The sequence below is a fragment of the Myotis nattereri genome (assembly GCF_964212035.1).
Source record: "Myotis nattereri genome assembly, chromosome: 2".
In the NCBI taxonomy this organism is placed as follows: domain Eukaryota; kingdom Metazoa; phylum Chordata; class Mammalia; order Chiroptera; family Vespertilionidae; genus Myotis; species Myotis nattereri.
Genome location: NC_138076.1, coordinates 1,071,392 through 1,096,381, shown reverse-complemented (window position 1 = coordinate 1,096,381; position 24,990 = coordinate 1,071,392). Strand labels below are relative to the sequence as shown.

General features: G+C 48.3%; 1 protein-coding gene across 1 annotated transcript in view; it reads right to left on the bottom strand.

Moving 5' to 3' along the window:
• CSMD1 (CUB and Sushi multiple domains 1) overlaps nt 1-23,973 on the bottom strand; it is a gene marked incomplete at its 5' end in the record, with an annotated part of 654,679 nt that extends 630,706 nt beyond the window's left edge. The window contains 2 exons of the mRNA XM_081082235.1: nt 23,421-23,637; nt 23,955-23,973. Coding sequence (XP_080938361.1) covers nt 23,421-23,637; nt 23,955-23,973 — 236 coding nt within the window. The remainder of the gene's footprint in view (nt 1-23,420; nt 23,638-23,954) is intronic.
• Between the last annotated feature and the right edge of the window lie 1,017 nt (nt 23,974-24,990).

Sequence of the window (24,990 nt, the reverse complement as noted above, 5' to 3'; positions counted from 1 at the left end):
TTTAATTCATTTTCATTTTAAAATTCTAGTGTATCAGCTTTTTAATAACTGATACCAAAAGCTTATACATGAAAGCAACTCTCCATTCAGAAGGTACATGAGCTAACCTGTGTGATCCCTAGAAAGACCGCATGAGAGATAAAGATAAGCATCGGCCCAGTCCATAAGGAGTTCAGTAGACAGAAAAGAAAACATGTTCAGGGACCTCAGAGTTTAGCTTTGCAAAATATTTATTGTGAAATGTAAAAACGAAATGAAAATCACCACCACCTCAGTCAAAATGACCTCAAAATGTTTTGGGTCTCAAATGCTGTGATTTTTTTCAGTTTCTAAGTATTGGGTAGCAAGCTCATCAGGAAGGTTCTTCTTCAGGAAGGAGGTGAAGGAGAATTTTGGTGGCAGTGACCTTGGAATGAAACAGACTAATTTTTTATGTTTGATAGAAAAAAACACATTTTTAACACCTTTGGGAGAGTGGTTTCTCATTTAAAAATCCTGCTTTTGAGAATTTCAGGTATCACTGAATTTCCAAAGTGATTAGATTTTCTAAATACTATATTTATATATGTATCTAAATAATCTAAAAAGTTGGCCTATTTCATAATCCATTAATTATGTAAATTATTTTATAGGAACCAGAGGCCACATATTAATTTTACTGACAAATGTTAACTTTGGGTCATGGGTACATAAATGCTTTTAATTTCTTCATACTTATGTTTATATGCCAAATGTAGTTTTCCAGTAGTAAATCAATGACCAATCCCTCAGATAATCAGAAAAGCATGCCTGAGCCCTGAGTGCCCTGTCCTTCAGCTTCGGGCTTGGATTGATTGACATCTTTATCACGAGTGCATATGAAGTCCAGTGGACACAGAACCCGGATGTCTCGATGACAAAATAGGAATCTTCATGAAACATTCTCCACGGGGACGGCCTTAGATGTGGAGACTAAAGACTGACGCCTCCAGGAAGGAAGGCGATGGGCAAGTCCATGTGTTTCTGCAGCTACTTTTGTGTGGGGTTTTTCTGTGGTCGTTAGCTCTGCCGTAATGATGATGGTGATGGTGGTGATGGTGATGGTGGTTATGATGGTGATGGTGGTGATGATGGTGATGGTGATGATGGTGATGGTGGTGATGGTGGTGATGATGGTGATGGTGGTGATGATGGTGATGGTGATGATGGTGATGGTGGTGATGATGGTGATGGTGGTGATGGTGGTGATGGTGATGGTGATGGTGGTGATGGTGATGGTGATGGTGGTGATGTGATGATAAAGATGGTGATGATGATGGCGATGTTGATGGTGGTGATGGTGATGATGGTGATGGTGGTGATGGTGGTGGTGACGGTGGTGATGATGGTAGTGGTGGTGATGGTGGTGATGATGAAGATAGTGATGATGGTGGTGGTGGTGATGGTGGTGATGATAATGGTGACGGTGGTGATGGTGGTGATGGTGGTGATGGTGATGATGGTGACAGTGGTGGTGGTGGTGGTGGTGATGGTGGTGATGGTGATGATGAAGATAGTGATGATGTTGGTGATGGTGGTGATGGTGGTGGTGGTGGTGATGGTGGTGATGATGATAATGGTGATGGTGGTGATGGTGGTGATGGTAATGATGATGGTGATGATGGTGATGGTGGTGATGGTAGTGATGGTGATGATGGTGGTGGTGATGGTGGTGATGGTAGTGATGATGATGGTGGTGGTGGTGATGGTGGTGATGATGATGGTGGTGATGGTGGTGGTGGTGGTGATGGTGGTGGTGGTGATGGTGGTGATGGTGATGGTGGTGGTGGTGATGATGATGATGGTGGTGGTGATGGTGGTGATGATGATGGTGGTGGTGGTGATGGTGGTGATGGTGATGACGAAGATGGTGATGATGATGATGGTGATAGCTATAGTTGAATGAAAGTCTTTACATCGTCAATGTGTCAATGGAAAATGGAGCTAAGTGCACCATGAGCATTTTCTAGAAGATGCCCCTGTTTGCTTATAAATGAAACTAAAGTCATCTCAGACAGAGCTAATCGAAATCATTCCCTCTGGTCTCACCCTCCCAGAGGAGGACCCTGCGTTGGGACTGATCACAATATGGGTTTAATAGGAACATTTATGCACAAAACATGGTTTGCAGCTAACTCTGAAGTTCTGATACAAATATGCTTCTTGATAAAGAGTTATGTCTCTTTTGCTCAGCCAACAATATGTTAAGAACAGAATATTCTTGATAGTAAAAGGTAATTATTCAAGATTTACTGTTGACTGTGTTTGGGGCTCACAGTCATGCCTATGCTTGTCAGCTCTTTGCCAAATATGCAATTTGTCCTTGAGGCTCTGCGCCAGGAATGACTAAGGCCCCCTGCAGCGGCGCTGTCCTGAGCACTTAGGCAACAGCCCGCAGCATGTTCAGTGGCCGGCTATCAACCCCCACCTCGCTCCGCTAAGCTAACGGGGCCTTAACAAGTACCTGCACACACACACACACACACACACAATGACAGAAATAATTATCATATCATTGGCATCACAATTTGTAAGAAAACAAAGTGAGAGTACTTACAAATATTCTCTGAATTAATGACAATAATTATGGGCATGTTAACTTCACAAATAGGGCAATGGTCCTAACTAGTAATGTTAGCGTAACGGAGCTTATTTACAGAAAACAGAAAAGAAATAAGAAAACAGGGTATTTTCACAGGGTTGGCTCCTTGAACCAATGAAGCTAAACAGAACTCTCTGACCAAGGCTGTGAGCTCTGCTAGGCGTCCCCAGTCAAGGACCAGGGGGTGGAGGTGGACTTGGGAATGTGACAGCTGCTCTGGGCCGTGGCACCGGCAGCAACAATCTGCTCTGTCTGGCAGCCCATGTTTGGCATGAGTGGGTCAGTCCCACCACCAGGAGGATCCTGTGATGGAGGGGAAGCCTTCTCTCCGGCCAGGGGTGTCGTGAGGGAACAGAGGACACGCATGGGCGGCTTTGCCTTCTCATGTTTTCACGCAGAGCGTCTGTGTCTCAGCGCCACGTGGAGGCTGAGCCCGTAGACCTGACTCCGTCTGTCAGAAACAGGACGCCACCCGAATCTGGAATGAGCCGCAGTGGCCCCAGCATGACCCTGGCCGTGACCCCCACCTTCACTTCGCCCCCCACTGCACAGCCCCCTGAATGATGAGGGGTCTGAGCGAACTGCGCTGGACAGTGGTCCCAGGAAAGTCCCCTCAGGGACCCAGCCACATGGGACGGGAAGCTAAACGGGAACAGTCCACCCAATGCGCCCAGGATCCTGGCTGCCTTCACAGACGCTCTTAGGATGTTTCCGATCACTTATCAATACCTGCCTTTCCATCTCTGGAATTCAACATGGAGCAGCTCCCTCCTCCCGGAGGCTGGTGCCTCTAAATCTGGGCACCAAGTCCCGCTCTGTTCAGAGCGCCCACCCCTCCCAGACATGGCAGCAGGAGGAGAGAGTCCACGCTGGGGAAGCTGCTTGTTTTATTTTTTTTATTTTCGACTTTATTTTGTTATTTGTTATTTTATTTTTTAAATATATTTTTATTGATTTCAGAGAGGAAGGAGCGAGAGATAGAAACCTCAATGATGAGAGGGAATCATGGATCGGCTGCCTCCTGCACACCCCCCACTGGGGATGGAGCCCACAACCGGGCATGTGCCCTGACCGGAAATCGAACCCGGGACCCTACAGTCCGTAGGCCAACGCTCTATCCACTGAGCCAAACCAACCTGGGCGAAGCTGCGTGTCTTCGCTGCGAGTCGGAACGCAGCCACATAAGGCTGGGCAGCTGCGTGGGGGCTATTCCCCCCGCAGAGATGACAGAGGGAAACATGCCTGTGACCGGCGTGTCCCAGGTGGACAGCGGCCACGCCAAGGGGCAAACCAGACTCCAGTGCCCCGCGGGTCCCGACAGGCGTAGGGCCTTCCTATCCCAGGGCACGAGGGGGAGGTGTGCAGCCCGTCGCAGTCGCAGTGGCGACACAGAAGCAAGTCCCTCTCATGTGCAGCTTCTGAATCCAGGACTCCGGGTGCCACACTCGCCAGGGCGCGCCTGCGTGTCGGAGCACCAGGAGGGGATAACAGGCCTCATGCAGAAATAGCTCAGCCCTGGCTGGTCTGGCTCAGTGGATAGAGCGCCAGCCCTGGGACTGAAGGGCCCCGGGTTCGATTCTGGTCAAGGGCACGTACCTCGGTGGCAGGCTCGATCCCAGGCCCTGGTCGGGGCTCGTGCGAGAGGCAATCAATCGATGTGTCTCTCTCACATCAATGTTTCTCTCTCTGCACCCCCCCTTCCACTCTCTCTAAAAATCAAAGGAAAATATCCTCTGGTGAGGATAACAGGAAAGAAAGGAACTTAGAAATAAACGGAGCCTCAGACAAGGGCTGTGTCTAAAACCAGGGTCTGTGTGGAGTTGGCGCATCGTGAAGTGGGAAGGACACAAGGACGCGAAGGAGGAAAACAGACGCTCCCTGTGCCGGGCGGGGCTCTGGCTCTCCCCTCTCCGGCCCCATATCGCCATGGTGACGGGCACTGTGGTCCTCACTGTCATGACATCACCCGATGCCAGTTCCCTGGGGCTGAGGACGAGGCCGAGAGGGGTGAGGGCAGCTGGCTGTCAGCTGATAAGTCAGTTCAGCTCTCGCAGGGCCAGGCAGCCCCGGGGGCACCTTGCCATGTGGGAGGCGGAGGCAGATGCGCTGAAGGTAGAATGAGCCACGCCCGGCTTTGCTCACTCGGGCTTTGCCCGTGACCCTTTCCTATTGATCTGACCTCTCCTTCAGGTTCACTTCCTGGTGCACTAACAACATCGACAGCAGCCCTAAAGGAAACCATAGCACCTCCCACCCCACGTGGAAAACCACTTGGATAAATCCAGACATAATACGTTCCCATTAAAAAGGAACTCACTGGTGTGGCTCAGTGGATAGAGCCTCGCCCTGAGGACTGAAGGGTCCCAGGTTTGATTCCCAGTCAAGGGCACATGCCCGTGTTGTGGGCTCGATCCCCAGGAGGGGGCGTGCAGGGGGCAGCCGATCCACGATTCTCTCATCGTTGATGTTTTTCTCTCTCTCCCTTCCTGTCTGAAATCAATAAAAATATTTTAAAAATAAAAATAGAAAAAGGAATTCACAAAAATCTCTCAAATCCTGAACGTCCTTCCCATTATATTAGCATTAAAAATCAATGGAAAAGGGACATAGTACAGTAATTAATAAATAATAATGCAGAATAAACTCTGTGCTCTGCAGACTCGCAACTGTCCACCTGCTCCCTCCGCCCTGCATGTGCGGGGCCTGCCTTTTGGAAACTTGCGGAAGTGCAGGTTGAGTTTCTGTGCTGGGCCCCAGGGCAGCCACTCAAGGGAATGTCTGAAACTAGGACGTTCCGCTCTGGCATCATTTCCGCTCGTTGGTACATCTGTCCGCTCACTGGGCCGGTATCCAGGGCCGGGCACTGGGATTGCGGCTGTGAGCCCTGGGGACGCGGTGAGGAGAGATGCGGGATCTGTGCCCGCAGCGGCCACGGTTCTAGTGGAGGCGGGAGCGAGGAACCACCAGTGAAACTACAAATTCAGGACGACTTTCCCCCCTGCTGCCGAGGTCTCCATCAACGCCTCCCTCCCCCCCCCCCGCCTCCCCTTTCTCCTCTGAGGAAGGTACATCGTTTTATTGAGGAAAACAGGCTCCTAGAGTCCTTCCAGGGCGTTCCCACCGGAACTGAAGCCGGTTCTGCCTTCTCCGTAAGGTCACTCCCTCTGCTGGGGCCCAATGCGCTGGTTCAGTGACGGCGAACCTCTGACACGTGTGTCAGAGGTGACACGCGAACTCATTTTTTTGGTTGATTTTTCTTTGTTAAATGGCATTTAAATATATAAAATAAATATCAACAATATAAGTCTTTGTTTTACTATGGTGGCAAATATCAAAAAATGTCTCTATGTGACACGGCACCAGAGTTAAGTTAGGGTTTTCAAAATGCCGACACGCCGAGCTCAGAAGGTTCGCCAGCACTGGGCCAGTTCAATCCCCGCTAAAGGGTGGCTCCTCGCCAGGCACGGGGCGCCGGACACGCTGGGTTTGCAGCTTACGCGTCACCTGGACCCACCCTCCCTCTGGCTATAAGCTACTGTCGTGCAGCCCTGAATTGGGCGCCATTTGCCTTTCCGCTCCTGCTGCTTACAAAGGAAAGAAAAAGAGAGAGAAGCAGGGATGTGGATGATGGTGTGGCAACTGCCAAGGGTGGGGATGGGGGGGGGGGAGGAGGGCACGGGGAGATGAGGGGTGATGGACGGAGACTTGGCTTGGGGCGTGGACACACAGTATCGTGTACAGGTGACGTGATGTGGAATTGTGCACCTGAAACCTGTATAAACTGGCATCACCCCAATACATTCCACACGAAAGGTTAAACCAAGAGTGGATGTCCTGTCCATGGGCAGGGGATCGTCCCTAGGAGGGAAGAGTGGGAGCCTGAGCGAGTCCTCGCTGACTGGTACCCGCCCGGCATGGGGGCCACAGGGGAGCTCCCACAGGAAGTGGGGGGAGAGGGTACCGCTTCTGAGGCAGGGGCCATCTCGCGCCCTGAACCCCCCATCCTCCCCGTCTGGGCCTGGCGTGATTGGTGTTAATTACCGAGTCCTGGAGGACAGGGAGGGGAAGCCGGAAAGCCGCGGATGTGAAACTAGAACTATCAGAGCGTGGACTTCACTGGTGGCCCATGTCAGAGGCAACAGGGCAATGACCCTCAGAGGCAGTGACAACAGGAAAGTGGGCGCGGGAGAAACGCGTGTGTGAGGGGGTAGGGCCCAGGGTCAGCAAGGCTCCGCAATGGGCCGAAGGCCAATGTGGTCTCCTTACAGTCGAGTGTGGGCCTGGACAGACGGAACCGAGGCTAAAAGCCAGCAGAGTGCCCCGTCGGCCAGGAGCACCCCTGCCTGCGCTGCGGCTTGCCGGAGGGGGCGGGGCATGTTGACAAGAACAAGGCCTGACCTCAGACAGCGAGCCTGACCACCCCCATCACCTGCTGTCTACTTGCTTCTGCCTCCAACCTGAGCTCCTCATGGTCATTGAGACACTAGTGAGGGTTTTGTAAGACAGTCCGTGTGGGAGCATCCAGAACATGGAGACGCAGACCATGGAGACCACCAGCTGGAAATGAGCTGAACATGACTACACACACATGCACATGCATCTTACACACATCCACATACACTCACACACAGGGGCTAACACACCACACACACATGGTCACACTCACACAGTCACACTCACATGCAAACACATAGCACACATGCTTACATACACACACGATCATTCTCACACTCACATGCAAACACATAACACACAACACACAACACACATATAAACACACAGGTTTATACCCTCATACACACATGCCCACACATAGTCACATGAAAACATATAACACACACATGGGCACACATGCTCATACTCACACACAAACACATAACACACATACGCACAACCCCCCCCCCCCCACACACACACATGCACTTACACACTTACACTCACAGGCCCTCCGCCCCAGATAATGTGGCCGACACTTTCTTAAAACACTCGATGGGCTGGAAGATGAAAGTCTCTCTCCTAAGAACATGTGAAACCCGCTGCATCGACGGCACCTACAGGGCATCCGTCTTCCAACATCCAACACTCAGCTTTTAGCAAAGTAATTTAGTCTCACATGAAACTAAAAGCTGAATCTTTCCTTTAAAGTAAAAATTGTCCAACCTCAGAGAATTCACAAAATGTTCCTAGTTTCCTCTGATTTATCCGTAAAGCAATGGTGTTTGGCGCACAAAGTAATTACGCCTGGAAATTAAACTGGAGAGGCCTAACGACTTCACACCCATCTCCAGATCAGGAGGATTTCTGTGGGATTTCTTTTCTTTTTTTTTTTTTTTTTTAATTGAGCTGGTTTATTTGCTCTAAACATCGTGTGAGTTTAATGGAATTAGCTGCTATAAATTCTCAGGGGTCTTCATGTACAAGATATTCCAAAATAGCCAAGACACAGTTCACATTTAGCAAAACCAAACAGTCGGAAGATGGGAAGAACAGGCGAAGGGAGAAGCAGAAATACTAAATGTTCTCAGCTCCCAGGGGTCCTGTCTGAGCGGGGCTGCACAGGCCTCCTGCCAGGGGCTCCCATGGTCGGAGGCAACATCATCTCCGAAGCAAGCAGGCCCCCCGTCCTGCTTTCTCGGGGAAGTTCCCCGTTCGGCACAGGAGTGGGTGCGCCCAGAAGAGCAAGAGGAGCGACTGAGCCCCCCATGGGCTCACCCTGAGCTTCTGAGGGAATGAAGACCTCGGTCAGGAAACGGGCAGAGATGCCCGGCGCCCCCTCCTCCCACGCCTCTGCCTGTCCCAGGGGGACGGGACGGAGGAGGCGAAGGACGCCCCCCTGCTCGGTGCAGCTGGAGGGCCTGGCTCCTCCATTTGTGTGCAAAGCACCTTAGAGCGGGCTGCAGCCGCCCTCCACGCACGCTCGGTGATGAAGACACTAAACGACACGAAATAACAAGACGGCCTCCTTCCTACACCAGCAAAGTCCTGTGTTTGATAAAATGGTGTTTTCGTGTGATATGTTCGTGGACTCTAGTTTTAAAAAAACCTAAAGTGTAAGAAACAGGGTCTAGCAACTAACACCAGCCTAGGGTGGCCATCGCATGGCCCGAGAGTCACTGACGGTGGATTCCGTGGGCTTGCCCCGGTCATGTCCACGTGGCCACCGCCACCACTGCCTTCCCAGAACACCTGTCCCTCTCCCCGATGTGAAGGCACCAAGGGAAAAGGTGAGACACAAAAAATGCATTCTTGTCTTTGAGCTGGTTCATTCTTTTCTCTGACATTTGGTTGACTTTCAGCTGACCTTGTTTTGACTTTGTGTTGGCCACTACAAATACAATAGGCCTACGTAAGGCTGCCTGCAAACCGACTCAAAGCAGTACTAGTTGTATTTATTTTACCTGATGTTCTCCTGAACATTCCATAAATGACTCCTACCAGGGTTTTAATTTTTGTTAATCGATTATCGTTTAGGCTTGTTATTTTAGAAACAGACTGGTAACTTGTGCTGTTGTTGTTGATTATAAATTTTTTGAAACGTGTTTAAGAATTCTTACAGGACCTAAGGCAAGCTGTATTTTTTTTTTTTATCGCCATCTGCTCCTTTGCCATTTTGATTTATTTCATCAACTGCTACACTTTGGTATAAAAAGAGTTGGAGAAAGGCAATAGGAACAAAATCCTTTAAGTGCGGCTATCATCTTTAATTTCTCTCCTTTGATAAAGTATAAATGTTGATATTTAAGAAAACACTATTCAGATTAAATGGAAACTAGACCCGTTTCCGATGCCATTGAACAGCATCCAGAATGAGACCCTGTTATCAATGAGACTGACCTCCGGGCAGGCAAATGCCTATCCATGAACATGGGACCCAAACATCAGGTGGACATGTGTCAACCGGACTCCAGCGCTGAGCTGCTCCCTGGCTCTGCCTCTTCTGGCACCACCATGACCCCTCCTCCCCATCGAAGGCCAGTGTATGTGTGACCTGTCTATGGCCCATTAATATATGACCCGGCTATGGCCCATTTTATTTTATTTGAAATGATGGACATTTGTTTTTTAAAATGTTTTTATTGATATTTAGAGAGAGAGGAAAGGAGAGGAATAGATAGAAACATTGATGAGAGAGGAACATCATCAATGGGGTGCCTCCTGCACACCCCCTACTGGGGATCGAGCCCACACCCTGGCATGTGCCCTGACCAGGCATCAAACCAGCGACCTCTTGGTTCCTGGGTCAATGCTCAACTGCTGAGCCACACTGGCATCTACGGCCCAGTTTAAGAAATGCAAAAAATTCACTGTGAATAACTCATTCTCGAATTGCCCCCTTAAAAACCCAACTGCCCCCTGTGCAGCGTGTGCCCCATGCTGGGAACCACCGGGCTAGATGTATCCAGCTGCCGTATTTCCTGCTCTCGGCCCCCGGGGAGCTGTGCTCTTGCCACAGGGACTCCATGTGGACTCAGTGACAGACATGCCAGGTACACAGTCTCAGCTCCTGCCTCTGTGTGACCGCGTGTCCTCTCGCTCCCTCCTCACACAGAAGCTCATGGAAAACCAGGCATGTTCTAACCACCTTGGCCTCCACAGGACGCAACATGGTGGATTTGGTGCGGAACACGTTTGTTAGGGACTAAGTACCTGCATAATAAAGCTACATTATTTGCTTCCTTATTTGGGGACAAATAATAATAATAGTATAAATATTATCAAGGTAATAACATAAAAATGTTAAATGACTTAATAGATTTATACTTTATACACTGGGAGATTTGCATAGACAGCCAAAAGAGTCAGCATTGTAAATATGTTCATAAACACTTATCTCCCACGTACATTTTATTAAATTATAATCACTAAGGGCAAGTTAATAGAAGATTTATATTATTAAGTTTTTCCTTTTGTAATAGTAAATCTATAAAATCCTGTATCAATTGTGTTTGGTTTTCAAAAAGTAATTTTAGACACTACCCAGAAATGTTTGAAAAACCAAGTACCAAATAAAATTATGCTAATGACAAATACTCTATAGAAAGACCCATTCTGTTTCAATAAATATAGATTATATATACATATTTGCATACATACATATACACATACGTATGATTAAAACAAAAATTCATATTTATGTATAGTATTCTTTGAAAAGTTAAGCGACTTGTACAGTCTGAAATGTAGTAAATGGTCATGGGTGATGGTTTCCTCTCTGCAGTGATGGCTCGAGTATGAAAAAGCTACCCCGAGTTGATAAAATACACATGCTTCAATGAATAGAAAAGGATGGAAATCAAGCACAGTGTACTCTCTGCAGACGACAGTCTCAAATGAGGAGTGAACTACAGAAAAATTGCCAGGACTCCCAAATATTCTGAATCAAACAACACTCTTCTTAATATTTCATCTGTCAGAGATGGAATTTTAAGATAAAATGAAAAATGTATTATGTGAAATTAATAGAAAACATACGGCACAGATAAAATAGTGCATGGTTACAAGCTTATATTGATGTTATAAAAGAAGAAAGAGCTAAATCAGCGGCCTCATATTCTACCTTAAATTGCTAGAGAAAAAAAAAAAAGCAGAATAAACCAAAATGGGTAGAAGGAGTGGAATTGGGAAAACAAAATGAGTGAAACAAAAAATAGATAATTGGGAATATAACAAAGCTAAAGTGTGGCCTTTGAAAAATCAAGAAATTTTTAAAAAGGGAGAGAATACAACTTCTCAATATCAACATGAAAAATGGCTTATCACCCCAGACTCTATAGACCTTAAGAAGATTTAAATTAGTGCTATTAATAAATTTTTTATGAAGGAGATTAAGTGGGTAAATATCTTGAAAAATACCACTTACCAAAATTGACACCAGAAGAAATAGAAAATCTAAATAGCACTACATTAAGAAAATACATTGAATTTTTTTAAAATATATTTTATTGATTTTTTACAGAGAGGAAGGGAGAGAGATAGAGAGCTAGAAACATCGATGAGAGAGAAACATCGATCAGCTGCCTCCTGCACACTCCCTCACTGGGGATGTGCCCGCAACCCAGGTACATGCCCTTGACCGGAATCGAACCCGGGACCCTTGAGTCCGCAGGCCGACGCTCTATCCACTGAGCCAAACCGGTTTCGGCACATTGAATTTTTTATAAAAAGGTTCCCAAAAGCAAAGTCCAGACACAGGTGTTTCCCTGTTGAAATTTGTCAAAACAACACCAACTGCACAAACATTTTAAGAAACTGCAGAGAAGGGAACACTGTCCTATTCCATTTGGTAGAGATTGCCCCAATCCTCCCAGCAAAACCTGGAAAAGGTTACCAAAATATCAAAAACCACAATCCCTCACATACATACACCTAAATTCATGATAAAATGTAAGATGTTCAACCCAATGATATACAAAATCATCTATGACCCTTACCCCAGAAAGAAAGTTTGGACCAACATAAAACAAAAACAAAAATCAATGTAACTGACCGTGTTAATAGAAAAATTGAAAGGCACCACGATTTCAGTGGATGCAGGATCACCATTTCACAAGTTTAACACGTTCATAATAAAACCCTCAGCAAGCCAGTGACAGTGGAGAACTCCCTCAAACTGATAAAGAACATTTATGAAAAAAATGTACCGTCAACATGTCAGCCAAGATCCACCGGGAGATAGAAGCCACCCCAGCAATTTGACGGGGGAAAGGTACTAGAAAGATCAATTTCTAAGCAGCATTTCTTGCACCTTTTTTTGCATGAGCATTATTTTGTGTCAGGAGGCAGGAAAATGTAAATTTATTTTCATATTTACACATTTTTATTACTTATTGCCCTGAACAAGCATGAGTCTGTAGCCATGACAATCAATCCAGCAAAAGGACAAACAGATCGCGGGACAGCAGAGAGCACAGAATCCCCCCCCCCCACCCCCCATGGACCAGGAATCGATTCAACAAAGGTGTCCAGCCAATTCAGGGAGGAAAACAAGCCCTTTCCAACACGATGCCAGGCACCTGAATTCCAAACCCCCAGCGTCAACACGTACCTCACACGCAAAAAGCCAACTTCATACGGAGCACTGACTGTCAAAATGGTCCGGACAGGGCTGGATGGCCACGGGCAAACAGATCAATGTCTGACCTAACGCAGATCACGTAGAAAAATTAACTCAGGACGGAACACGGGCCAACAATGAGCTCAACTACTAAACGTTTAGAAGAAAACATAGAGGAAAATATTTGTGATATCAGAATATGCATATATTTCGCAGAAAATCATAAAAACAAAAATTTAAAAAATGCTGGTAAACTGGGCTTTATCAGGATTAAAAGAACCACTGATCGTTCAAAATGCTCCACAGAGAGAATGAATCTGGGAGGAATGACCAGTCACACGTAGATCAGTGGGAAAGACGTTCACAGACTGTGGCAAAGGCAGCTCTCCGAGTGACCAGCAGGCACAGGTAAAGATGCTAACATCACTAATCATCGGGGAAATGCGAACTTAAGCCTCAGTAAGATAACTTCTTTCTACATCCATTAGAAGGGTGAAAATTTAAAGGGCCAGACGCACCGAGTTCAGGCAGAGTTGGGGCCCATCTTAAAGCCACGCCCGCAGTACAACCCCCTGTGTCTTGTGCACAGACGTGCAGGTCACCCTCCGCAGGTCCATTCACACACCAGGTCCTCGTCAGGAAACCCCAAGGGCAGGTGTTCACCAAACGCGGCCCATCGCCCCCCTCACCGTCATTCACCTGTCCCGAGAGAGACGGACAGCAAGCGCGCCCACTCTTGGTCCGTCCGACCACACCCCTGCGACAGCAGGTCAAATGGGGAAGCTGAGCTTCTTCCAGAAACACCTCTGAGAGCATCTGATCTGTTTCCAAATCGAAGGAACAACCTGGAACCGCGGCAGCCACGCTGGGGCAGCTGTGGCAGGGCCTTTCCTGGAATTGGCACCACCTGGAGCTGATGGGCACACATGTCAGTTAACCTCACTGCTGGCTGGGCTGCCCGCTCGCTTCTCCTGGGCCTGAGCTGCTTCTTTATTTGTCAATCAGAGATGGAGGCCGTGGGCCTGCGGGGACCTGCCTGGAGGCCTGCCTGTACCCCCCGCAAGGCTGTCCACCTCCCTCCCCTCCTCCAGACCTGAGCTCGGACTCCCCAAACACCACCTCCCCGAGGCCCACACCCCCACAGACCGCGTCACCCTCCCCGCCTCGCCCCTCCATGAACCAAGGAGGACACTCACGCCCGAGGTCACTTGGGACCCACCGGTTCCAGCGGACGGTGTGGCCAACGCCACTCCCGAGGCCGAGAGGCAGCCTGCCCTTCCACGGCGTCATCCATCCTCCAAAAAGCTGTGGAGGCTGCGTCACTTCCGCCCACCACCCCAGATGCCCAGCGCTGACCCCTGGACCTGCTGCCTGAAGCTTTGGGTTCTCAGAGCTGCAGGGCAGGTGGAGGCCCGAGGAGGGGGCTTGGGGAGAGGGGCAGGTTCTCTCCCCGAAGCCAAGGTTGGGGGACGGTTGGGGGACGTTTCTAGCTGTAAAGGCATGGGCTGCCACCATTCCTCACTGCTCCTGCGATTCGTCCTTAAAGTCCTATCAGCCGGTTAAATGTGCAAACTCACAACATGTCTAGATATCAAAACTGTGCCAGAATAACAGCAACATTTTAAAAGGCTGGACTGAGACTCCTCCTAAGGTAAACACGTGCCTTGTGGATTACTGTTAGGACATTCAGATGCTAAGCAAGTCCTATGTATGTGTGAAAAGAAGGGGGATGGGGATGTGACGTCACAGAAAGGGGGAGTTTTTGAGTCTCTCTACACATACAAGCGGCACTACCCTGGCTTGTCTGCCCAGGTGACTATGCTCTGCTGCTTTGAAAACGGCAGGACATTTGAAAGAACCATCCGTGTTTGGCGACTGCGAAAGACCACCCACGCACGAAGAGGAGGCGTCAGAACTCAAGTCCACGTTAAGATCCGCTTGCAGTGTTTCGGACAGTCCTGCCTCACTCCTACATGTTTATTACTTTATCTCCAAGATCTCTAATTACTAGCACTTTCATCATTTTTGTTAATAAATATGACTTTTATTAAAAATATATATAGTTGGTCTCAATCAAAGCTGAATATTCAAATCAGCTGGGGAGAGAAATCTATCATCTATCTATCTCTAACTATATATCCATATCTATGACTATGTCTATATCTATATCTACATATCTATATCTATATCATCTATATCTATATCATCTATACCTATATCTATATCTATATCTACATATATATCTATATCATCTATATCTATATCCATATCCATATCTATATGCATATGCATAGCCATATCTATATCAATCTATATATATCTATATCCATATCCATATATATATCATCTATATCTATATCCATATCCATATATATATCTATATCATCTATATCTATATCATCTATACCTATATCTATAACTATATCTATATCATCTACATATATAGCTATATCATCTATATCCATATCCATATCTATATGCATATCCATAGTCATATCTATATCTATCTATATATCTATATCTATATCCATATCCATATATATCTATATCATCTATATCTATATCCATATCCATATCTATATGCATATCCATAGCCATATCAATATCTATATCTACATCATTTATATCCATATCCATATCTATATGCATATACATATCCATACCCATATCTATATCTACATCTATATCTATATCAGCTATATTTATATCATCTATATCTATATCCATATCCATATTTATATGCATATCCATATCCATAGCCATATCTATCTATATCTATATCCATATCCATATCTAATCTATATATCTATGTCTATATCCATATCTATATCCATATCTATATCCATATCTATATCCATATCCATATCTATATCTAATCTATATCTCTAAGTCTATGTCTATATCTATATCCATATCTATATCTAATCTATATGTCTATGTCTATGTCTATATCTATATCCATATCCATATCTATATCTAATCTATATATCTATGTCTATATCCATATCTATATCCATATCTATATCTATATCTATATCTATATCCATATCCATATCTATATCTAATCTATATATCTAAGTCTATGTCTATATCTATATCTATATCCATATCTATATCTAATCTATATGTCTATGTCAATATCTATATCCATATTCATATCTATATCTAATCTATATACCTATGTCTATATCTCTATCTATATCTATACTACATTTATCAATGTCTAGGCCTTAAATGCCTCCTTTAATTGGTCGTATCTCCCATCTAGTCAACTGTAGAGAGACAACGTAAAAACAAGCCACTCAGCCTTACCCAGTAACTACTGGGCTTGCCTATGAGTTGTTAATTTTAAAGCCTATTTGAGAAAAGGGAAGATGAATGATGCATCAAAGAAAATTATTTTTTAATTTCATCATCTTGAAACGTGTACGCAGAATAGTGAGCATGGCTGACACAGTCACGTGATGATGGGAATGCGACAGTTTGCAATGAGAGGACCAAGCACGGCCCCTGCCTCCCGCCCCCCAGTGTCCTCACGAGGGTCCGGGACCTCCCCAGCCAGATGCCGAGGTCCTGGTGGGCTCTGGCTTTCTAGGCTGAGACACCCCCTCTGTGCGGGGAGCAGGACGTCCCCACTCAGGCTCCGAGATCCATCCCTCTGCACCCGCCCACTCCGCATGCTGGCCCAGTCACTGCTCATTCCTTCCTTCCCCGTAGCGGGGGATGTGATAAGATGTCCAGAGACGTGCCTGTGGTTAGGATGAGACCTGCTCCTATAGAAGCTTTAGCGACACTTTACCCTACATTTCTGGGATCTTAATTGGGGCCTTAGTCACCAGCTGAGCTAAAAATAAAAGGGCGCTTTGATTTCTGTCTCACTATTGACCTGCGAATGGCTCCCTCGGGCCTGCGCCAGCGTGGGGGCAGGAAGGCAGAAGTCAGCATGGCCAGGCCTCCCATCTCATCGGAATGCAACTCAGACCCTTCCTGGCCCTTAACAGTTGGCAAGTTATAAACATCACCAGCCGTCGTTAATAATACATAGGCTCGAAGTTAGGTATTAATGCATTCAAACACATTACTGCGGCTTATAAAAATATTGGGAAGAAAACGGTGATATTTTAGCAATATGTGCTCATAACGTCCTGGTTCTAACGGCCCTCTCACGCTCCTCTGTTGGCTCTTCATCACCTTCACGCCAGACCTTTAGGGGTAATTTTGGGAACGTGAGAGAGGCCGAGAGACAGGATAAGTGCCTGCCAGCCATTTCCTGGGCTCGTGCTCCACAGCCACGTGGGGCCGGCACGCTGGTCTCCCACGTCCCGTGGCAGGGTCTTCCTCCCTCGCTCGCCTTTTCCACGGTCTGAGCTCACGAGGAGAGTTCCCGTTGTCAGTCTGACATGATAATGTCATCGCAGTGGGAAAGCGAGGTCGTCGTCAATCACTTTCTGGTTTTGAGCCACCTCCACCGCATTTCACCGGGAGAGAAGGTGGTCTGGGCAGCAGGCGCCCTGTGGGACAGATGCTCGTGCCCTTCTGGATGGTTCTACTAGGTCCTATCGGGTCACACACACACAGACACAGAGGCCAGGGGTGTGTAGCCCTGAATCAAGAGTATTTTACTCTTTTATTTCTAGTTAGTCCTCACCCAAGGATAACTTTCCCATTGATTTTTAGAGAGAGTGGAAGAGAGGGTGAGAGACACAGAGAGAGAAACATGGAGGTGAGAGAGACACATCTACTGGTTGCCTCCCGCATGCACTCCGACCAGGGATCAAGTCTGCAGCCGAGGTCCATGCCTTTGACCCGGAATCGAACCGGAGACCCCTCAGTCTGTGGGCCAATGCACTGTTCACTGAGAACACCAGCCAGGTCCCTGAATCAAGACTGTTTTATTTATTTATGTATTTTATTTTTATAAAATATATTTGTATTGATTTTAGAGAGGAAGGAAGAGAGAGCTAGAAACACCAATGATGAGAGAGAATCATCGATCAGCTGCCTCCTGTACAACCCCCAGTGGGGAGCGAGCCCGCAACCTGGGCATGTGCCCTTGACGGGAATCCAACCCAGGACCCTTCAGCCTGCAGGCTACGCTCTGTCCCCTGAGCCAAGTCAGCTCGGGTCAAGAGTATTTTAGGTCAAGCTTGCCCTCGAGATCACTGCTGTTTGAAAGTCAGGTGCCTGCCTCCCAGAGGAGGCCTCTCGGGGGACGTCGTCTGCCTCAGAGGATGAGTGAGCCGCTCGACATGCAGAACAGGGGCCAGGCAGCCCCCCAGAGGCCCCTGCAGAGACCGTCCTATTTCCAGGAGCACAGGCTTCCAGCCTCAGTGGCAGCAGGAAGGACAGGGAAGCAGAGGGGCGAAGCTTGCTCTCTGTAAGGGCAGGTCAAGGACAAGACCAGTGGCCGGCAAACTGCGGCCCCTTGAGTGTGGCTCTTCCACAAAATACCACGTGCGGGAGCGCACGTACAGTGCGATTGAAACTTTGTGGCCACACTCAAGGGGCCAAAGAGCTGCATGTGGCTTGCGAGCCGTAGTTTGCCGACCACTGGACTAGACCACGCGTGTCAAACTCGCAGCCCCCGGGCCGCATGCCTCATTTATTTGGCCCATGTTAGCCTCTGAATTTGACATATTGGACTAGACTATCCATCCATCCATCCATCCAACTAAAACGTGAGCTGTCCCCCAGGCTAGAGACTCCATGTCTGCCTCCCTCCCACACTCACAGCCGGAAACCCTCACCCAATGGGTTGGGACTTGCAGGGGGAGCCTGACCATCACTGCAGGAATTGAGGGGAAATTTGGGGAAAGTTAGAGAGGGACAGTCAAGGTCACTGCCTAGAGGTGGTGGGCCAGGAGGGTGGAGTCCTCATTCCTGGGAATTAATGAGCTGGAGAGTCCCCTTGCCTTTCTGGCCGGGGGAGACTCTGAGCAGATGCCGCCTATGGACCATGGGAAGGGCCCTGGTCGGCTCCCAGCCTCCAGAGCTCTGAGAAAGAAATAAACAAGAGGCCCTGGCTACAGCAGTCTGTTAGCGCAGCCACGCGGGCGGGGCACAGAGGGAAGACACGGCGAGAGGGAAGGCCAGGAGTGCCGCTTACAGTGAGACGGCGAGTTCCTTCTATATCAGGGCCCTGCTTGCTACGAACGGTCCTCTTACAGGCAAAACAGAATGGAGATGGGACTGTGGCAAGCGTCTCAGGGTCAGAGAGGGGTGAGCCGTGGGCTGGAACGGCAAGGTGCTGGTGTTCTGGTCAACCCACGTGCACCAGTCCACCTGCCGTAGAACACTGTCAGATGCTGCAGAATCAAAAGTGTAGGATTTTATGGCCACATGGCTGGACCTCTGTGGATATTTGAGAAGCAAGAGCAGGCACAGGGTCAATAAAGGCCAGAGATTTAAACAACAGCAGGAGCCCGGCCAGTGTGGCTCAGTGGTTGAGCGTCAACCTATGAACCAGGAGGTCACAGTTCTATTCTCAGTCAGGACACATGCCCGGGGTTGCAGGCTCGATCCCCAGTGTGGGGTGTGCAGGAGGCAGCTGATGGATGGTTCTCTCTCATCACTGATGTTTCTCTCTCTCCTTCTCTATTCCTCTATGAAATCCATAAAAACATATTTTAAAAAAACAGCAGTGCTGTGACAGCTCATCCAATCAGTGGCATTAATTGCGGGTAACTGGACAGATTCCTATTTCTCTTGGTGGGTCGCAGCCTTCTTGTGCGTCAGGGAGGTCTTAGTTAGCCTCCCAATAGCCAGGTGTTAGCACTGACTTCAGTGACGGGGCGCACACCACTCTGCCTTCGTGTGCTCCTAACAGAACGATCCAAGACGACAACAGGACCTGCGCATGACTGTTTTATCTTTAAAGATTTTTTTTAAATTAGGGTAAACAATCTATTTCTCAGTAAACACCAAGTCGCCATGCAAACATCAATCATTCTAATCTCCAAATTCCATGTTTTGTGATTTGGGGATCGGATCTAAATCGTATGTAATTTGGAAAAATCCGTCTTCCTGTGGCGAGACAGGAGAAATGCGTTGTAACAGAAACACTCGAGTTGTTTCGGACACAGCTGGTGTTCACTTGGCTGTCGGTGCACCTTTCGCTGCTGAAAACACGTCAGAGCAGCAGTGACACACAGGAGCCAGCGACCGTCTCAGGAAGGGCTCTGGAGGCCTGCACCAGCCTCCGTGGAAGGCCCTCGCTGCCCTCCGTCCCCTGGAGGCGCTCTGAGCGAGCTGCCTTTAGAGACCAGCCGCTGCTGCAGGGAGGGTGGGAAACACACCCAGCAGGCTCTCCACGCGGCTGCACTGCTGGTCCTGAGTCCCGGCCCGGCTGACGTGGGCGTGCTGCGGCCTCCGAGGCGTGCGCCCTCAGCACTCAGACCTCAGTCCCCACCGTGGCTGATCCATGCTTTTATGAGTGAAGACCCTGCTCTCAGCGCCCTGGAGGGACCTGCTCTGAGCTGCTCCCCCATGTGCTATGGCAGCCCGGCCAGTGGACACCGCGCCCAGAGCCGCTCCACACGCACGGAGCGTCCACTCCAAAAGGGGTTCTAAGTGCAGACAAGGGGGAGAATTTATATAGCTTAGGGGGGTTTACTATGGTTTTATATTGATTTTTTAATTTCTAAAATATATTTCCATTGATTTTAGAGAGGCCGAGAGAGGGAGAGAGAGAGAAACATCAATGATGAGAGAGAATCATGGATCTGCTGCCTCCTGCACGCCCCACACCGGGGATCGAGCCCACAACCCAGGCATGTGCCCAAACGGGGATGGAACTGTGACCTCCTGGTTCATCAACCACGGAGCCATGTCACTGGGCACAAGCTATATAGTGCCATGTAGGGATGAGAGCATCTTCCTTAATTTAAGGACGTGAAACAGGCAGAAATATGGCATCTCTGTCCTCTGTCTCAAATGAGAAGTTGTAGCTGGCAGGAATTTATATGAGCCCAGCAGTGTCTTTCCTATCAGCCTCCCTCGCTTTCTCTGGAATAAATATCAGCGAGTAAAAGAATCACGGTGCCACCGTGTAGGTCGCCGATATTTAAAAGCTCGCTGAGGCCCCGGTGTCAGTTTACACTCTGTCCCCAGAGCCTCCACTAACGTGTGGGGAACCGGATGGTTCTAACCTTCACATTCCCGGGGCTGACCTCGTCACAGCACCAACTGTGTTAAGGATCACTGTTTGCTCAGCTTTACATTCGTTAACATATAAAGCAAGCATATCATCATGAGAACAACAGAGGACAGGGCATTATTTTAAAACCGTTGTCAATCAAATTAATATTTACGACAAGTTTCCTTGAGACTAGGATCAAATTTTAGGAAATGAAAATAGTGACAAAGAAGAATTTCTAAGAGCACATCTTTGCTAGGTGTGTTTGTGAGCTGCAAAGAGAGAGAGTTACTATTAACCCGGAGTCATCTGCCTTGAGCTCTGTTCATTGATGAGAGAGAGAGAGAGAGAGAGAGAGAGAGAGAGAGAGAGAGAGAGAGAAGGAGACGGGGAGAGGGAAACACTGGCTTGATGTCCCACTTATTGATGCACGCATTGGTTGATTCTTGTGTTCTTGTATGTGCCCTGACCGGACACCGAACCCGAAACCTTAGCCTATCAGGGTGATGTGCCAACCAAAAAGCACCCAGCCAGGCCTGCCTTGATAAGTGAATAAACGACACTCCCTCTTTCATCATAACTCTTTGCAGTTCCTTTCACAATTCTTTTTATTATTACAGTGCACCGCTGTTCCCTACCGGCATCCTTTATGTAAAATAAAAGCAAATGAGTGACTAGTATTTAGAAGAGCAGCAAAGAGGAGAACGCTTGCCTCCAATAAGCCAGGATTGTGTAGGCAGATGCTCTGTCCAAACACCGAATGCAGACCCTGCATGTCAGACGAGGAGGACAACTTTCATCTAATTCACACGGACACAACGTGCGCAGTGCAGGACAGAGGGCAGGGCAAACGGAAACTGCTTCTCAAAACAGACAGCAGGTATCTCCGAGGGTCCAGAAAACACTAGAAGATGCTTGACATTTGAAAATGTCATGAAACCTATATGTTCATGTGGACTAATGTCGCCCCAATAAAATTTAATTAGAAAAGAAAATGCAAATAAAATATATTTGGAATATAGTAATATAATGTAGTTCATATACTGTTAATATATATTTATATTAACTAGACATACAGGGATACTTGCATAATTTTATAGCTAGAGACCTTCTCAGTCCACACAATCTTGAATAAAATACAAGATGGTGTGCATTACTGCTAAACTTGGCATTAACAGCAGGTTATTTGTCTGAGCAGTATAATTTCTTCTGCCTATTACCCGATTTTCTATGTGACTTAGTCAAAGACTTAACTTCTAATTAATACAAACATTTAAAACCGGAGGATTAAGCTTTATTTGCATACTAGAGGCCCTGTGCACGAATTCGTGCACGGGTGGGGTCCCTCGGCCTGGCCAGGGAGTGGGGCCTATGGGGGCCGTCTCGCCCAGTCCAGGGGGAGGGATCTCAGGAGGTTGGCCAGTCATAGAAGGTTGGCTGTGGGAGCGCACTGACCACCAGGGGGCAGCCCCTGCGTTGAGATCTGCTGCCTGGTGGTCAGTGCGCATCATAGCAACCAGTCAACCAGGTTCACCGGTTATAACGGCCGCTTAGGCGTTTATATATATAGGCTAGAGGGCCGGTGCATGACATTTATGCATGGGAGGGGATCCCCTCAGCCCAGCCTGCACCCTCTCCAATCTGGGACCCTTCAGAGGATGTCCGACTGCTGGGGATCGGGCCTAAACCGGCAGTCGGACATCCCTCTCACAATCCAGGACCGCTGGCTCCTAACTGCTCACCTGCCTGCCAGCCTGGTCGCCCTCACTGCTCCCTACTGGCCTGGTCACCCCACACAGCCTGCTGCTCAGTCGTTTGGTCGTCCCTCACTAACCACACAGCCTGTTCGGTCATCCGTTTGGTTGTTTCGGATGTGACAGCCCCTGGCTCTTTATATATAGATATGTATGCATTTAAGTATCATACAGAATTTCTTAGCATCAGGCTAGCTAAGAAATTCCAGTTCCTTTGAAAAGATATTTGTCTTCCCTTTGCAAAATAATTAAAAAATGGAATAGTTGTACAGCTGCAATTTTTCTATGTGGATAAATGAAAAATGTAAGTTAAAATCCTCCAGAACTTATTTCCATTTCTCCATCGTACAAATCATAGAGCAACAGAGAAAACCAATGGGGGATGCAGTATATTATGATTGTGTAAGACAAAAGTTCTTCAAAGATTGCAGTATTCTTTCATGTTCTTCTTATTGAATGTTTTCGCTGACAATATAAAGGTTCCTTTTGTGTGTTTTTCTGAATTGCACTCTGAAATAGCACTCGATTTTACTCATTTATCTTTGTGCCTTTTCTCTTAGATCCACAGTTGCTTAAAAACAATGGCGTGTGATCATGTTCCTTCAATTACCTTGACAACACTGTTTACCAGATCCTGAGCAATTCGGGGCTCATAAATGCAGCCAATGGCTGCTTTCATGAGGAGTCAGGTTTTTAACTATGGGGAGACTTGTGATTGCAGCTACAGTCTCCACCCCACTTTGGCGCGCCTGCAGGAAAGTTTCCTGCTCAGAATGGCAGTCAGCTAAGTATTGCAATCAGGTTTCGGGACGGAGGTCGCCCAGGGCCCCGGCCCCGGCCGCGCAGCGCCAGCCCTACCTGACTTTCAGGTTGCCCTGCTGCAGCTGCCCGTCGTAGACCGCCAGGATGTCGAAGTCCTCCTCCAGCGCGAAGGCCAGAAAGGACAGCTGGATGCGGTTGCGCTCGCCCGTCAGCACGATCCAGGTGCAGTTGGCGTAGTTGGGGTACCCGTGCGGGAACCCGGGGCTCTCGATGGTGCCGTTGGGGCCCTGGACTAAGCCTCCGCAGTTCTGACCTGGAAACACACACACAAAAGCCAGCATCTTAGTTTGGCTGTTGTTGATCTGTGATTTTTTTTAAAATTCCCAACCATTTTGGCCAAATTTTATGATGACCTATTTGTGATCATTCAGGCAGGGCAAAAGTAGGTTCACAGTGTGAATAGTGGAACAGTGTCACCTCCTCCTGTTGCTGAGGAGTCGTCGTTTTCTTGTCCCTGCACACACTGCAAACTTACCTCGCCCGCCTGCGCCGAGTGGTAAATCGCAATGGTGTTTCCCGGGCCTGAACGAGAGGGAATGACACGCCACACAGAAGACAAGGGGGGCGCACCCCACACCTGCAGGCTCATGGTGGCACGTGGGGGGCCGGTTCTGTCTTTTCAAATGCTGCTCCGCCCACCAGGCCACCTGTGCGAGGACCTGACCCGGCCGCCCACCTGCAGACTCTCACCTTGTAACTCAGTCCCTCAGTTTCTGGGGGTAACAAAGTTGACAGATAAAATAAACATCATAAAACTATTCACACACACACACACACACACACACACGCACACACACATGCACACACATACACACACGCACACACACATGCACACACACTAATTCACCTCAATGGCTGCCCTCGGCCTTGTTTTGAATAATTAAGGAAACCCACGCCATACCCAAACTATCGATTTGCAGCTCTGCAGGCTGAGGTTCCACAAAGACGAGGACTAAAACAAGGCCACCGGGATGCAGTCCAGTTTAAAATGAAAGGTGTAAAGAGAAATCAAATGACCCCCACATGAAGGAGCAGCCCAGAATGATAAGGGACCACCCCATCAACGACTTCCTGTTGGCAGGGGTGGGATTTGCTGTGTGGAGAAGAGAGACGCGTGTCCCCCTGAGGGCACCGTTAACGAGAAGGCGGAGGCAGGAATGGCCATGACGTGCCATGGATCCCCTGGGAAGACCCGAGGGGCAGGCTGGGGAGCCTCGGGCGGGTGAGCAGGTGGAGACTCTGAGGAAGGGACACGCTGCCCCCGTGTCTCCCTATGTCACCCATGTCCTTGCACATCCTCCGTAATGAACCAGCGAGTCAGGGGGGGTCCTGAGCTCTGTGAGCCACTCCAGCAAGTTGGGGGAGCCTGAGGAGGGGCCGTGGCGACCCCTGATTTATAACCCGCTGGTCAGGGCACAGCATCCCGCCTGGGCTGGCCTGGCCATGGGTCTCTGAGGTGGAGGCGGGTCTTGGGGGCTGAGCCATTGACCTGGGGAATCTCATGCTCCCTCAACCAAATGCCTTGTAGCCCCCGCAGCTGGTGTCCTGAGCATTGCCTGTTGGTGGGTGGATGTGGGGACCACTCCCCTCACTCCACGGTAGAATC